Source organism: Strix aluco, chromosome 29, assembly GCF_031877795.1.
Source record: "Strix aluco isolate bStrAlu1 chromosome 29, bStrAlu1.hap1, whole genome shotgun sequence".
In the NCBI taxonomy this organism is placed as follows: Eukaryota; Metazoa; Chordata; class Aves; order Strigiformes; family Strigidae; genus Strix; species Strix aluco.
In genome coordinates, this window is record NC_133959.1 from 4,204,670 (window position 1) to 4,219,653 (window position 14,984).

Genomic DNA, 14,984 nt, shown 5'->3' on the forward strand with positions numbered 1-14,984 from the left:
ACTTCCCAGCTTCAACCAGTAACATCTGTTCACTCTGTCCTCATTAAAACTATTAATCATCTGCTCTGTACTGGCATGGAGGAAGGGATGCTGCCGTGTTTGCGCCATCACCCTGGAGTTTGTTTATATGGGGCACAGGGTGGGTGGGCTTACACATTTACCCAGATTGATCTGCACGCACTTGAGCCCTTACGCCCTTTGGGCTTCTCCCAAACAGCACGCAAGACAGGCTGGGCTAGAAGGTCATCACAAGGACATCTTGTGCTTTTGTGATCCTTGTATATATACAGGAAGCGTCTGCCTGAGTTAAAAATTAACTGGGAAACAGGCATGTAAACGTGGAAAGTTTCCATTCCACTGCCCTCAGCTTAGGAGGGGCACAGCCCGCAGTCGGTAGCACCTGGCATCAGATGCCATGATCACGTTATTCAGACCCAGACTTCTCCTGCTGCTCTGGGCACCTCGTGAGACTGCATCTGCCCCATGTCCAGCAGGCTCTGGGCCCCACTGAAAGACAGCACTGGACCAGGGAGAGCCAAACTGTGCCCTTTCTTCACCAAGATGAGCTGGTGAGACCACCAGGAGGTGGTTTAGTGTTTAACCGTACTAAACAGGTGAATGCTCAGGGTGATAAACTGGTTCACATCAGGTCACTTCAGTGGCAGCATTGGGATTGTATTTACATGGTTGCAAGAGAAACTAAACTCTGATCTGATACATTTCCTCCTTCACAGCCTTCCAGGGCTTGGATTGGGGTGGGTACACATACACGTGTGTCCATCAGACAACACAGCTGCCCAGGTATCTCACTGTTTTCTCTAGAGGCAAGTGAATGTGTTAAGGAATCCCATTAGCCCTTCAGTGCAGACGCTTCCCCCTCACCACTACACTCAGACAGCTGGCAATGTTCAGTACGTTAAGAATAGCAAAACGTCAGGCTGAGATCCAGGAAGACTCCTTTCTCCTGAAAAAACCTTTCCTTTCAGTGGTTTCCTGGATTCAAAGATCAGGGGATGGCAGCAAGGTGGCAGGGGTGGCTTTGGGCTGTCCCCCAGATGTACCTACAGCACATCAACCCACCTCACCTGGAGAAAAGACATTCCTCCTCCTAAGTCTGTATGAGCAGCATTATTACTTCTAGCAAGGATTATGAAAAATATGTCTGTGTACAAAGCCCCGCTGGGAGGGCAGTCTGGATGAGGGGACTGCAGCTTGGCTTTCAGCTGCAACCCTTGGGGACCAGCAGCAGCCAAGGTATCAGGCAGACACAAGAGATCTCCTCCCATGGGACTAATCTGACCGAAACTGAGCTGGGGTCAACCTTTGTGGGTGGGAAACAACCTCCTCTGTCCTCTCCCAGGGAAGCAAGGCAAAAAGCTCACAGGGAACATGCCAGTGCCCTTCATCTGAAGCAGGACAGCAAAGCGATGTGGGCAGCAGAGGAATGGCCCCACGGCCCTTTGCCCTTGTAGCCCCCGTCCTCCACCCCCTGGGAACCGATAGTAAAGCAGGAAGGCTCTCTACCCCGTATTTACACTGGCGAGATTTAACTCCGTACTGGAAACGGCACTGCTCGTCTGCATCGTAGGCCTGTCCTGGAGCCACTGTTGGGTAGATAAAGTCTTGCTTGGGAGGAGCGTTGTTCAGGCATAGTCCCATCCCGGAGCTGGAAACAAGAGACAAGAATCAGAGCTCAGAAAGGCTTTAGGAGAGCATCGCGGTGGAGGACCAGCAGCAGGCACTCCCGGCTCTGCATGGGGCTGAGCTCTCACATGCTTGGCTTGGGGGGTTAACTCCACCGGTCTCCTCTGGGCCAAACAGCTGCTGAGAAAGTGCTCTGAAGTCTTTCTATCTGCGCACCCAGGGCTGGGATGCACATGCTGGTTCCTAGGTAACTCTAGAAGTTTTAACCTGAGAGTTTTGCAGGCTATCGCCAGCCCCTGGCTGTCCCAGCAGGTCCTGGGGCCAGCAGGCAGCGCCTGGCAGCGTGCAGGCAGGGCTGTGCCCAGGACCCTTGGTGGGCAGCGGGGCAGGCAGAGAGGCTGCCCTCCCACCCCACGGCTGCAGCCGAGCGTGAAGAGCCCCAGCTCTCCAGGCCCATCCTTCTGCATGCCAGAGCTTTGTAGGAGCGTCCAAATTTTGTAAGAAACACGCCTCTTCCTCCCCCTTCCTTTCTGCTCTCTGAGCTCTCTCTAAATCAAAGCCCCTGTCACCACTCCCCCGGCCCTGAATCCCGGGGTCTTGCACACACCACAGCCCCATCCCGGCAGAGGCTCCTGGGGCTGTGCTTAGGCGGGGGAGGCCGGCACGAACCATGGAGAGGGCTGACGTGAACTCGCCGTCCTCCACCAGCCCCGCCGAGACCTCAGGGTTACCTGAGGACAAGGCAGCCTGCGCCGCAGCGCCTGCCCAGCGCTCTCCATGCAACGTGCCTTTGCTGCACTGCACATCCAGGGGTCGAGAGCAAGGGGGACCCGTTTTGTTGCGGCCAAACGTGAGTTGCCACTTGTGGGATTTGGTGGTGAGCCATGTGGTTTGCCAGGCTCTGCAGGACAGCGGGGCAGGTGACAGCCCCTCGGGGAGGTTCACCTTCGCTGCTCCTCTCGCAGCGTTACAACAGCAGCGTCACCAGTAGAGATCTGATATTCAGACTGCCCGGGGACTTCCCTCCACAGTGACCCCACACACTTGCTTCTTTGAATCACGACTCAAGTCCTACCCAGTCCTTCTATTAGGTAGTGCCTGTGTCCTACCAAAAACCTCACCAAAATTGATCCTGACCACTCGTTTTGTGATAGAAACCCTGGGACTGCTGGAAGCTTGGACAAGAAGCTCACTCAGGCTGCAGAGGCATGACTCAGGCAAGGTAACAGTACTGAAACTCTGGGTTTTAGGAGCCTTAATCCCTTCTCCTGACTCCTAAAACCAAAAACTTTTCCCCTGTATTGCTTGTTCACACCTAAAAACTCTTCTTCTCAGTGTCTGGAGAAGCTGCCTACACCATGCAGACCCAGTCCTATCTCCAGATCCCCCCTTCCCACCACACCAACCCTTCTCTGCAATTTCTGGCTGAACTTCAGAAACATCCAAATGCATCCAGAAGCTGCTGATTTATCTGTGAAGTTTCTGGAGGTTGAGAACCTAAATAAAGGTGTCACAGCTGCAAGGTAAACAGGGTTACTATCTTCAGCAGGCAAGCAAACCACGGGAAAGTCTAAAGGAAGGAAGAAAAGCACGTGCCTCTTGGGATAGGATGAAGTGCTGGGAGACAAGACAGAAGGTGCATGGGCTGTGTGCTTTGGGGGCTTTTCTTTGGCTTTACCCACCCCTCACAAGTGACTGTGAGAGGTTGGAGGTGTGTACTGGTTGCGAGGTAGAAGGGAAGGCAAGGTGAGATGGATTCCTTACTCCAGGAAGCTGGTGATGTAATCCCTGCTGCACGTGGACCATACAAATGGGTTGGTCTTCATGGTGATGTGAGCAGCCATGAGCTTGGCTGTTTCTTGCCCACGGGAGCCACAGCTGTTGCCGACCCCATCGTGATTCATGCCAAACCTAGAAAGCATCATGAAGGCAATAGAGAGATGATCAGCTGCTGCATTTTCGACACATCTTGATCATCCGTAGGAAGGATTTTTCAGCTCCTGTTGGCAGGAACAAACCAAGAGGTTCCTGTGACGGCCACTCCCAGGGCCTCTTCTGGCACAGTACTCACGTGTGGCCGATCTCGTGGGCAATGGTGAAGGCTGTGGCCAGGCCAATGTCCTCATTGATGCTGCAGCTTCGTTCTCGTTCACACATCCCACCGACGGGGGCCAGGCCTAGGGAAGCCAGACAGAGCTGTCACACAGGGCCAGCACAAACCACCTGTAGGGGACACAGGTGGTATTTGGGGACTAACTGGTGTGCTTCACACTCACTAACACTGAGCATAGCCTGAGGTCAACATCAAGTTCCTTCTCACTGGTTGCACTGGGCTTTGGGATGGACCCACAGCTCTTACGGGCTGTGGGCACATGGTCACTCAGCACTGTCAACTAAATTAATGCTGACAGGCTCAGAAATGCTAACAATGGGTCAAAATCTTCTCAATTTCATATCCAAACCCCAGAATGGGAGCAAAGGGGGAGCAGTCCTTGTCACAACACTGTCAGTGCTGGTGGGGGAACCTGAGATCAGCTGCACCAGCACTTGGGCATCCAAATTTGGCCAGGGCAGCCTGGACAACCAAGTAAGCCAGGATCCTACCTGACCATCCAGGCTTGGTTCTGGCTGACACCCACCACGATCAGGAATCCAGCCTGACTCTGTCTGGAGGGCTGGATCACGCAGAAATCCCCCCTGAATCGCAACAGCAGATTCCCCCAACCCTCCAGCCACCTACTGTCCCACCACCACAGGCTGTGCCCACTGCACTGGGTCAGGGAAGGAACAGCCTCTGTTAAAGGAACGAATCGAGCTGTCATGGCACCTCAGCCTCAACTTCCCTTCCAGGAACCTCGTCTGCAGCCGCATCAGGTCAGAGATCCACCAACTTTTCCTTTTTAACAGTGATTCAGAGCAGTAATCCCTCCCTGACTGCTTAGTCTAGACCAGGGCAAGACAAATTAGGAGCTACAGCCAGAGAGAGCTGCAGGGTCTGTCTGCGTCTAGCAGTTTAAATAAAGAACTCCCTTTATAGTCATCACAAAAAAGTCTTATTTCTCTCTGCTAAGCCAGGAATACTCCACTAGGCTATGGACCAGCCCTAGATGCGAGCGGTTCTTAATCATCAGGCTGGACATGACCCAGGGATATAAAGGAGAAGTGTTCCAGAGCCCATCCGTCCTCCGGGTTGCTGCTTTTAGTGTTTACAGAAGTCAGGAGGCTACACAGTCGAGTGGGCTGGAAACCACCGGCCTGTTCCTGGCTCCGCTGCCGGTGCTCGTGGTAGCACTGGGCAAGCGCTTCCCCTCAGCCTGCTCACTGGGGAAGGGGGATGGCACAGCCCACCCACCCTCACCACACTCCCAAAGGTGCCTGTGCTGGTGAGAAGTGCTGGCAAAGGGGCAGCAAAATCCAACCTACCCAGGGTGCCACACGGTTTATTCTTGTAGATGCAAATGTCGTATCTGCAAAGAAGAGAAGGCAGCATTAAGAACACTTAAAATTTTGGTGGCTCCAAAACAGCGTATCTTCATTTTACTGATGTGTTCACATCCAAAACACCACGAAACAGCCCATGGCTCATGCAACACTTCTGGAATGGAAAGAGCCGACTGTAACAGGTAAAACACCTCTGATCCATATTGTACAACACTCGCCTTCCCCAGGCTGAGACTCACTGTGGATTTTTAACAATAGCTCTTGTCCCTTAACTACGGGGCGGTGCTGAGCGGGGTCAGAGGTTTGGTTTTGATGAAACGTGGTAAATCAGCAGGGACAATGCTATTCCAGCCTTGAAGCTCTTTGGGTTTGGGTGGGTGGTCCATCTCTGTTCCTTAGTACCCAGTGCACTCCCGGGAGCCAGACACTTCTCTCCTGGGAGGCACCGGGCTCAGGGATCCATCCCAGCAGTGCAGGGTGGAAGAGGACAGGGCCAGCCTCCTGTCTGTAAACTCAGGTCCCTTGCAGCAAAGCTTATCAATCAAACATGTCATTCTGAAATTTTTTTTAAAAATAAGGAAAACACTTCAGTTTGAAAACATGTTCCATTTCAAAACCCACTGTGGTTTCATTAAAATGCTAAAGTATTTTTTTTTATATATTTTTTTCAGTTTAGTTCTTTACTGAGAATTTTCCAAACAAATTCAATATGGACTGATTCAAGATGAGTCTACCCTCTGTTCCTGGCTTCGACTTCCAGCCATTGCATCAAGGAATAGACTGTTTGTACGTTGTTTGTACATCGTTAGCCATGTACAAGGAAAAGCTAAACGTGGACAGCAAAATAAAATGTCCTCCAAATTGAAATGCAGCATCCTTGCATCTTTGTAATGGGATGTGGCAGCAGCTCCAAAAGAGACCAGTTTGGGCCAGAGAGTGAATATTATCAATTAGTTGCAGAGACGAACCGCATGGCCTCCCTGCCTCCGTTCAGATTCCTTCTCCAGAAGGTGAGACTCCCCAGACATTTGGGTCTTTGCAAAACCTGGGCTGAAAGCGGCGAGGCTAACACTGAAATCCACCCAGGGTGGCAGGCGGGGACTGGTGGCAACTGGGCTGGGATGCTGGGTTGGGGTGTTGCTCCTTGGCCCTGAGGTGCATTTCAACCTGAGTGGGAGCCGGGCTTGGAACACCGAGGATGGTGACCACGGTGCGGGTCTGGGGGACACCAGCATGGCGAGTAGGACCATCCGACACCGCTTGTCCCAGTAGCCCCACTGGGCTCATCCCAGTAGTCCCACAGTAGCCCCCAGTTCCCCAGGGACAAGAGCAGGGAGGAAGCAAGTTGATAGCACACGATGGGTTAAGCATAGTGTGTTCCTGGCGATGGCTCCTGTCCCTTTGGCCCCTGGGCTCTCTGGAAGTGTCCAAACCTCTCACCCCCAGCAGGAAACTGAGTGAGTGAAAAACATTTGTTGCTTTGTTTTGAGAGAATACCGTTAAAGCCTTCAGAGGCTCTGGTTTGACACGTCCCTGCAAGAGAAAAAAGCCCGCAGCTCAGCAAGATGTTATCGGGAGGCGGGGAATTTATTAGAGAGGGGCCGGATGTGCTGGTGCTGTCCAAGCCTGGCGTGGCCGGCCCGGCAAGTCACTTCGGGTTAGCTCAAACATCTGGTGGGAGGCCGAAGAACTGGGAGCCAGTGTTTGCATCCCACACGTGTGGCAGGAGAGAAGAAAAAGCAGACGCCGCAGCCCCAGGAGGGTGAAATGCTGGGGCCAAGGGGCCTTTTGCTCGTTCCTCCCCTGGTGCTTGTGGGGTCTCATCTCACAAGTTCCCGGGAGGGATGCACCAGGCAGTTCTCAGGAGCTCCCCAGGAGGGATGTGCCAGGCTGCAAACAGTTCCCGCCATCACCGGGCCTGGAGCGGGAGCACAGCGCACTGCACGGGAGCACAGCGCACTGCACCAGCCAAACCAGCTCCTGCTTGGAGGCTCCCATCTCCAGTGCTTTCATTTTATTACTTTCTTCCACTCTGCAAGAGGGGGAAGAAAAGGCACAAACAAACCTTGGGTTTGCCTTTGGCTTCTCCCCAGGCTGCTGCCCCTCTGCCCAAGCAGGGTTTATGTATGCACCAAAGAGCCAGTGTCCTGGGCACTGCTGAGAGCTGCCTCTCGGTGCCCTTCATCCCCTCCGTCCCTCCAGCTCTCCCTTTGGCATCCGCTGTTTTCCCAGCTGCCGCTCTGTTCCTTCCACTGTCCCTGTCATCCTCTCTGCATCTTCTTTCCTTCCAACCATCTGTCCATCCTTCCAGCTGTCCCTCCCACACCCTCTGCTGCTCCAGGTTCTAGCACCCATCTATTCTGAAGGGGGTTATTTGTCCTCCCAGCTCTGGAGGTCTAATTCAGCATCCAGGTTAAGCTGCTGACCTAGACTGTTGTTACAGGAGTGCAGAGACACAGGCAGGGCCAGACTGCTCCTGTCCTAAGGGATTGGGATGAAGTCAGTAATTTAAGGGTGGCCATCAGCTAACAAGGAGAGAGTTCAGCCCTTCATGTAGGCACCTAAAATGTGAGCCAAATCCCATACTGGTTGCAGCACTCCATCATTGTCATGACGCTCAGGTCCCACTTGTGTCCTCTTCTCCATCTTTCACAGCAGGGGCAGAGGGACTCTCTGTTTCAGTAGGATGCCCAATGCTCCACGACTCTGGCGTGGGTTCCCAACACCACTGTACACTCTGGATCCTTGACTTTTGGTGCACAAATACGCACAGGCTGCAAACTAAGGTGCACAAAGAAGACTGAGGGAAGACACTGGAGGACGATAAGTATCTGAACTGCAATAATCTGCATCACTGCAAGGGAACTGGCAAGTGGCCAGCCTGAGGGACAGCAGCTGCCAGGCAGCTTGCGGGGAAACGCATGGGAAGGAAGCCTCGGATGAAGCACTTGGACAGAGATCGAGGACAGCTGCACAGAGGACACCCCCCGTGAGGACAGCGCTGCCAGGGCTGGGCTGAGCCTTACCTGGTGATCAGCACTGCAGTGTCGTGGTTGGCTATGCCGTTCTCGGGGATAGCGTTCCCGTTGCCATTCCTGTTCACAATGGATTTCTGCCACTTGCAGAAGCTGTCCAGGGATTTCCCGGCGTGGTGGTTAATCTCCAGTGTGGGCTGGAATGGAAGCAATACGACAGTGTGTTCCCAGGAAAGCTCTGAGATGAAGGTACTGCCTATTCCCATGCCACCAGTCCAGATGCCTCTGCCTTTTCATGGAGGCCATGGGAAAGCAAGACTTTAGGAGGACTAAAGCTACTTAAACCTCCCTAAAGTCACCTTATCATAGAAACAGTCCTCAGAGTCCCAGAGGTCTCCTCAGCCCACACCGTGAACCCAGTCCCCAGCTGCCATTGAGAGGATGTGGTGCACCAGCAGACTGCTGGGGGGACCTTCTGGGGGTGACATCCAGGGGAACACATGGAGTCTCAAAGGAAATGCAGAAGCACGATGGAAGCAGCTCAGCAAAGCCCACCTTACCTGATCCTCGGTGAGGAGAATCAGCCGGGTCACCAGGATATTGACAATATTGCCCAGACTCGAGTCCTGGAAAAGTTTGGCAACCTGACCTCCAAGAAACAAGAAAAGACGAGTCTTAAAAATGAGCTCACTGGCTGGGTGATGGTGCAGTCGGCGCGCGAGCTGGCATGTGCTGGGCACCTGGTGGAGGGAAACAGGGCTGCTTCGTCCGTGTGGGCTGCAGGGTCTGAACACAACGTTTTTAGAAAGCAGAAATGGGTATGGGACTCCATGTTACCACTTGGATTGCAGAGCCTCCTGAACCATGTTCAGACCTCGGTGTCGCCTCCTGGGGAGATTCGAGCTGTGAAGCTGACACCCCACAGCACCTGCTCTTTGCCAGGGGCTCAGGTGGGGAAGCCCCACAGTCCTGGCATTATGCAGCCACGGGGATGAAGCTTTGCTGACTGCCCACTGGCAGGGAACACCACAGCATCTCTCAGAAATCTGCCGCCACACGATGGGTGTTTTACAGCAGATGAAACAGTTAGAAACAGTATTGTTTTAAAATCTGGCATCTGCTTTAGAAATGCAAACAGAGCAAGCCATGAAAAGAGATCCTGCAGAGGACAGGACAAAGACCCATCACAGAGGGGCTTTCAGCGGTTTGATGGATAACTTCCAAGCCTATCTCACCTCACAGGAGGATTCAGCATGGCCAATTCAGGCTGTTCATGCATCTAGCCTGGTATCCTGCTGCCAGCAGTGACCCAAATCTGATGCTGCAGAGGAAGCTCCTCTGCAGTAACCCAGAGACACGGGCAGTCTGGTATGGAAAAATGAGGGTATTTCTCCCTACCCCTCACGCTGATCAGCCCCCAAGCGTGAGAGCTCACTCTCCTTATGCTTTCCCATGTGTTTCTCAGCTTGGCTGACCCTATTTGCAATGCTAATTTGAGATGAGAGATGCTGTTCAAAGAAAGGGCTTTGTTCTCCCAGTCCAGATCTGGCCTGTAGCATGGTCAGACAGGCCAGAGTTTACCTCTCCTACAGTGCCTCCCCTATACAACAGGGAGTCCCTGCAGGCTCCAGAGTATCTGCTCATGAGCAGCAGCAGCTAGTCAGGAGTTTTGACCCAAACGTCTTGCTCTGGGGATGGGGAGAAGCAAGCGCCATCCTGGTACAGATCTGATTTCCCCACTGCATTTCCATCGTGCTTGTTTTCTTGCAGGAAAAGCACATGGCACCCTCTGCCAAACCCAGACATTCGGGGTGAGGAACAGGATTTATTCCTGCTTGCTCTCTGCTGCTGGGTGTGTGAACCCCTGGGGTCCCCCAAGGTTCATGATGTGGTTATAACACTTACAATATTCATGATGGCCAGGATGTACTGCTCTATGTCCCGCCGCCCGTGGTACCCCACCATCATCTTGTCAGCCACCACCAGGGTCTCCACGTAGCGCTCCGTGCTGACGGATCTCTTCAGGGGCAGCTGGCCTCGCTGGCTGTGGTTGCCCGACGGCTTCAGAGGGGACGGCTTCAGTGTCCGCAGCCACCAGTGTCTCCCTTTCCAGGGCTTCTCATCTGAGGGGGGAAAAGAGATTTTTTCTGTTGCCCTCCAGCAGCAATTCAGCAGCACACAGAGGCGAGGGGTGTGCAGCATGAGCTTGGTTTCTGGGAAGGAAAGGCCACCATGAGTGGATCCATGCTGAGTTCTTCCTACTGCAGCCCAGGGCTGTCCCCATGCTGCTGCCGGCCCCACTGGCATCCTGCCTGCCCTCCTGCCCTCCTCCTGCCCAGGTGCTGCAGGCAGAGGTGTGTGCCCGTCCTGCTGTGGCAGCCCCATGCACTTCACTGCTTCCATGCTGCCAGGCCCTGCCCTCGCCTCTGTCACAGGGAGGAGCGGTGTGGATTTAGAAACTACACAGACATAATCTGAAAATAAAGCCATTGCAGATCATTTCCTCTTTCCTTTTCCTGCCAGGACCTGAATTTAGGACTTGGCTTTTCCTCTACAGAAATGGCTGCAGCCTCCAAAGCAGCAGCAGGTTTGTAGGACTTTGCTCCAGGCTTCAAGTGCTACTGACCTGACCCTAGAGATGTCCCCAGCAGGGCTATCAGCTGCAAACCCAGGGCAGGAGAGCTGGCTGGGAGGCTGCAACCACTCTTCTGCCCTGTCAGGAGAGATGGCTGAATCCCCCTCCTCTGCTCTGATACTGGATCATCAAACATCCAGCAAGACTGGGAAGATGGGCAGATCACAAGCAGCCCCCCAGCCTACCAGCTCCTGCCCCTCTGGCTGATCAGGGGGAGCTCACGGGGGACAGGTCCAGCCTGTGGAGCGAGGGGATGGGGTGGCTTTGCTGGGCCAGTTGAATTGTGGTTGTTCTGAACTGTATTTGGCCTGTGGCTCCCACTGCATGGGCTTTGCTTTCCAAGAAGCAATTAGGAACAGGCTAACTTTTGTCTGGAAGCTGGGGAATGTGGCAAAGAGTCAGCAGAAGGGGAGTCTGCTTGTGCTTTGTCCAATGTGACTTTGGGAGCTGGGACGGGAGGAGCTGGCCAGGGAAGCACAGGTTGTCTCCAGAGATGCTGGCAAGTCTGGGGACACTCAAGAGTCTGCTCAGAGCAGGCTGGCAATGCCCCAGTGTCTCCAGAGGCTCCATCCCTTCCAGCAGTGACTCCTCATCTGGTCAAGTGTCACCACTGGGGCACTGGATGAACATCCTGCAGCGACACACAAACCTGCCAGGAGCAACTGGGAACAGCTCGGCTTCTGCATCCACAAACTCTAATCCATAAAATGCGAGCTGGCCCCTCTGCAGGGATGGCATCTCCTCTCATCCTGACGGAGCCAGGAGAAGACTCTATAAACTGAGGGAGCAGCGTCCTGTGTGCACGCAACGTTTTGGGTACAGGGAGAAATTTTGCACATTCATGAGGGATGGGGATTTCAGCCAGGCTCTGGGACACAGACTGATTGCTAGCAAGGACGAGAAGGGCACAGGCACATGGGGGGAGGCCAGGGCAGACCTTTGTGAGTCCTTTAGGAAATCAAAGGCCTGTAAGTGTAGGAGTGGGGTAGATGTGCAACTGCCATTCCCTATAAACGTCTCCCAGAGCCCACTGTGACTAACCAGCCCCCACATCCCCCCTACAAGGCACATTTCCACCTGGTCTCTAACAGCAGCAGATGTATCTCAACGTGGACGCAATCTTCGGTGACTAAAACCCAAAGAGAAGTCTCTGCTGAGCATGTGTAAGCTATGATTTCTCAATACCTTGTAAATTGGCCAGATCTGGGAGGATTTTTCTTAAGAACAATAAGAGTCGTTTTTTTCTCTTCTTTTCCATGCTCTATTTACAAATTTAAAAGCCCTGCTGCGAAGAAGAGAGTACAAGAGCTTTCCAAAGACTAAGCCACCAGAATTCCTTAACTTGGGTAAAAGTAAATACAGAAAACTTTCTTGAATGCAGGAGATAAATTTGGTTCTTTGCCATATAGAGCAGCGTGGACCTTCAAAGCCTGGTCTACCAGGACCTTCCCAGTCTGCACTGGGATGGATTGAGGATGTGTTGGTGGGTACAGATACCTAGCACGCCGCAGGCTGCATCCATGTGCGGGTACTGGAGAGACGATCGCTTGTACACGACGTGGGGGCTGCCCTTGCCCTCGTTCCCTGTGCTGACATTGGCTCCCGGGCTCAGCGGTTCAATGAAATATTCCTCCTCGTCTGCCACGATCACCCCATGCTGCAGAAGGAAAGAGATGGAAGGGCAATAAAAGAGGTAGAGAGAGAACTGGGTGACATACTGGTGGCTTCTCGTAACGACCTTTCTGATGATTAACCACTGAATTTCTGGGGACTAACAAATACTTCTGCGAATGTGAAGGATTCCTTCATTTACATGGAAACACTGAACTATATGAACCTACAGACCAGAGAAAACTGAGACAGATGGTCATGGATGCCTTGGGACATCTGTGTTCACTAAAGTCCTCTGGAAATCACAGTCTTTCCTTGCAAAATTATGAATGAGTTGCTTCCTATTCCACCCACTCAGTCTAATTGAGAGCTGTCTGTGGGATCCTAAATACCATACCTTCAAATAGCAGCATAACTCAGCAGTGAGCTCTAGCTCTTCTATTTTTCAGCCTCACCAAAGAACCTTCAAAAGCAGCTCAGGACCATTACCACCAGCTGGGAAACTCGGGCACAGAGCTGCAGAGAAGTGTAGATGCTCAGAGGCTTTTAAGAAACACACTAAATCTTTAAAATCTGAAGCCCGACTAGCAGTGAGGCAACCAGCAGGAGCCACAACCTTTCTCTGCAGCCTGAAACCTGGGTTGTGTCCTGTAGACATCACTGCCCCTTTTACACCTCTGACTGGCCACCCCAGACAGATGATCTTGTTTCTGCTCCCTAATTTGTTTTTTGTTGTTCTCCCTTATTTTATTCTTTGACTGAATGAATCTCAGCTGTGAGCCCAGACTTTGCTCTCTGTGAGTGGACTCACTCATAAGACAGTGACAACTGGGCAGGAGCAGACCCCAGCAGGTATGAGCAGCCAAACCCACCAGGTGCTTGCAAGATCTCTCCTCTGCAGCTGGTCCTATCCTCACAGCAAGATTTCCCTCTACCTAAAAGGTCTGAACAACCTAAAAGGTTTCTGGCAGCTCAACACGATACAAGAAGCTCCCTCGCTGTAGCAACTTCTGGCGCTGAATCTCATCTAACTCCAAGAAACGTGGGTGTGCTATCAGCTGAACTTACCAACAAGCAACCGAGGCACAGAAACGTGCCTGACATTGCTCAAGCAGGACAAGAAGTATCCCAAAAGTCTAAGACCCACGTTACCTGGCTGTCCTCCCACTCCCTGTGCGCAGGCACAGCTCTGGGTGCAGACACTCCTCTCCTGCCATCCGCTCTGCACCGGTGTTGTCCTTTGGCTGTCACAGTGCTCTACCAGCTCCCCTCTGTGCCAGGGGGACAGGAGCCCTGATCTGCCAGGACAGGGAGTGGGGAGGGAGGTCTCTGTAACACATCTTGAGGTCCTTGCATGGAAGGCATCACCTGCGTAACAGCATTATTGCTGGGTGTTTGTGGGGGAGAGCCTCTCTGGGATGGACACTGCCTCTGTAATAGGTCTCTCCCCCTCTCCCTCCCTGCCATGAAAGCTGAATCGGGGCAGTGTGTGCACAGCGAAGTCCCCATCTCCAGAGTGCCGGGGGATTTCCTCCTGCACCAGGCTCTGTTGCTCTTGGCTCAGCTCCACCTTTTCAAACACAAGCGAGGTACTGTGAGGTTAGCCTGGCGAAGGCTCCGGCGGAAAGCCGAGTGTCGGCCTGCGAAGCCAGCTGGCTGCCGGCTTTGTGGGACGGGGAGAAGGAGGTCACCACCGGCTCAGGGCAGAGCAGCAGGAGGGGAGAGCACGTCCTGCCCAAAAAGCATGTAACGCTAGAAAAGGGCTGTTCTTACTTAAACCCTGAGCCTCTGCAGAGCATGAGAGGCAGGAGGCTCCGCTGCCTGCCTGGCATCCTTCAGCAATGAAGCTCAGCCATCACAGGAGTCTAAAAACTGCCCCATCGCTGACCCCAAGGACCAAGCTCTGAGCTCTGGGTGCTGGACGGGACACAAGCCTGTTGAAAGGGGGCAGTGAGAAGCCCTTAGAGAGATCCCTGTGGTTTGTGGGGGAGCTAAACTGGATATCCTGTCTATGATTCACCCAGGTCATCTGCAGAGCAAGGATGGTTTATGCTATTAGCTTATAACCGCACTGGAGAACAGCACAGCCACATACTGCAATTCAGCTCTTCCACCTCCTTGTATCTACACACGAGCAGCTCGCCATTAGCCTCAGCAGCAGGGTCATCTGCTTTGCTCCAAGCATTTAATGTCCATGCTGACTTCAGAAGGGCTTTTCAGGTGAAAGCACAATTTCAGCACAGACACACAGGGTTGAAAACCTGGCTTTTAAACTGTCCTTTGATGAGCTCTGACACAAGAGGTAAGAGAGTGGCATTTCTCTCCTGAAGTTGTTTTCTCCTCACTGTGATTTTTCTGATGGTAGGACAGGGGTCCTTGGGATCTCATGCAGCCAGGGGGATGAAACATGGCTTTGCTTAAGACAGGGATTTCAGCTCCTGGCCAGGCTGAGGCAAAGCTGCCTGGGCTGCTCCCTGCAGGCTCCAGCTGCTTCGTGCTTGGCCCTGCTGGCAGCTCACACCTCCGTGTGTTTTGGAAAATGGACCATTTTGCCCTTTGCTTCCGACAAGTTAAGCCTGGGTGACGTTCCCCCCACTCAGCCTGAAGCACAGCATGGCATGGGGAGATGCGTGGGGTGAGCCACACTGCCTGCCTGCCCTCAGCCCGGGGTGATGGTG

At 53.2% G+C, this 14,984-nt stretch overlaps 1 protein-coding gene across 3 annotated transcripts in view; it reads right to left on the reverse strand.

Moving 5' to 3' along the window:
• ADAMTS10 (ADAM metallopeptidase with thrombospondin type 1 motif 10) overlaps positions 1-14,984 on the reverse strand; it is a 60,525-nt gene that overhangs the window by 23,547 nt on the left and 21,994 nt on the right. For 2 of the 3 annotated variants that reach the window (XM_074808693.1, XM_074808694.1), the window contains exons 4-11: positions 12,193-12,352; positions 9,966-10,183; positions 8,621-8,704; positions 8,112-8,257; positions 5,068-5,111; positions 3,716-3,821; positions 3,409-3,555; positions 1,525-1,666 (exon numbers count right to left, since the gene is read on the reverse strand). In XM_074808693.1, the coding sequence (XP_074664794.1) occupies positions 1,525-1,666; positions 3,409-3,555; positions 3,716-3,821; positions 5,068-5,111; positions 8,112-8,257; positions 8,621-8,704; positions 9,966-10,183; positions 12,193-12,352 (1,047 nt within the window). The remainder of the gene's footprint in view (positions 1-1,524; positions 1,667-3,408; positions 3,556-3,715; positions 3,822-5,067; positions 5,112-8,111; positions 8,258-8,620; positions 8,705-9,965; positions 10,184-12,192; positions 12,353-14,984) is intronic. The other variant, XM_074808695.1, reaches the window with a different exon arrangement.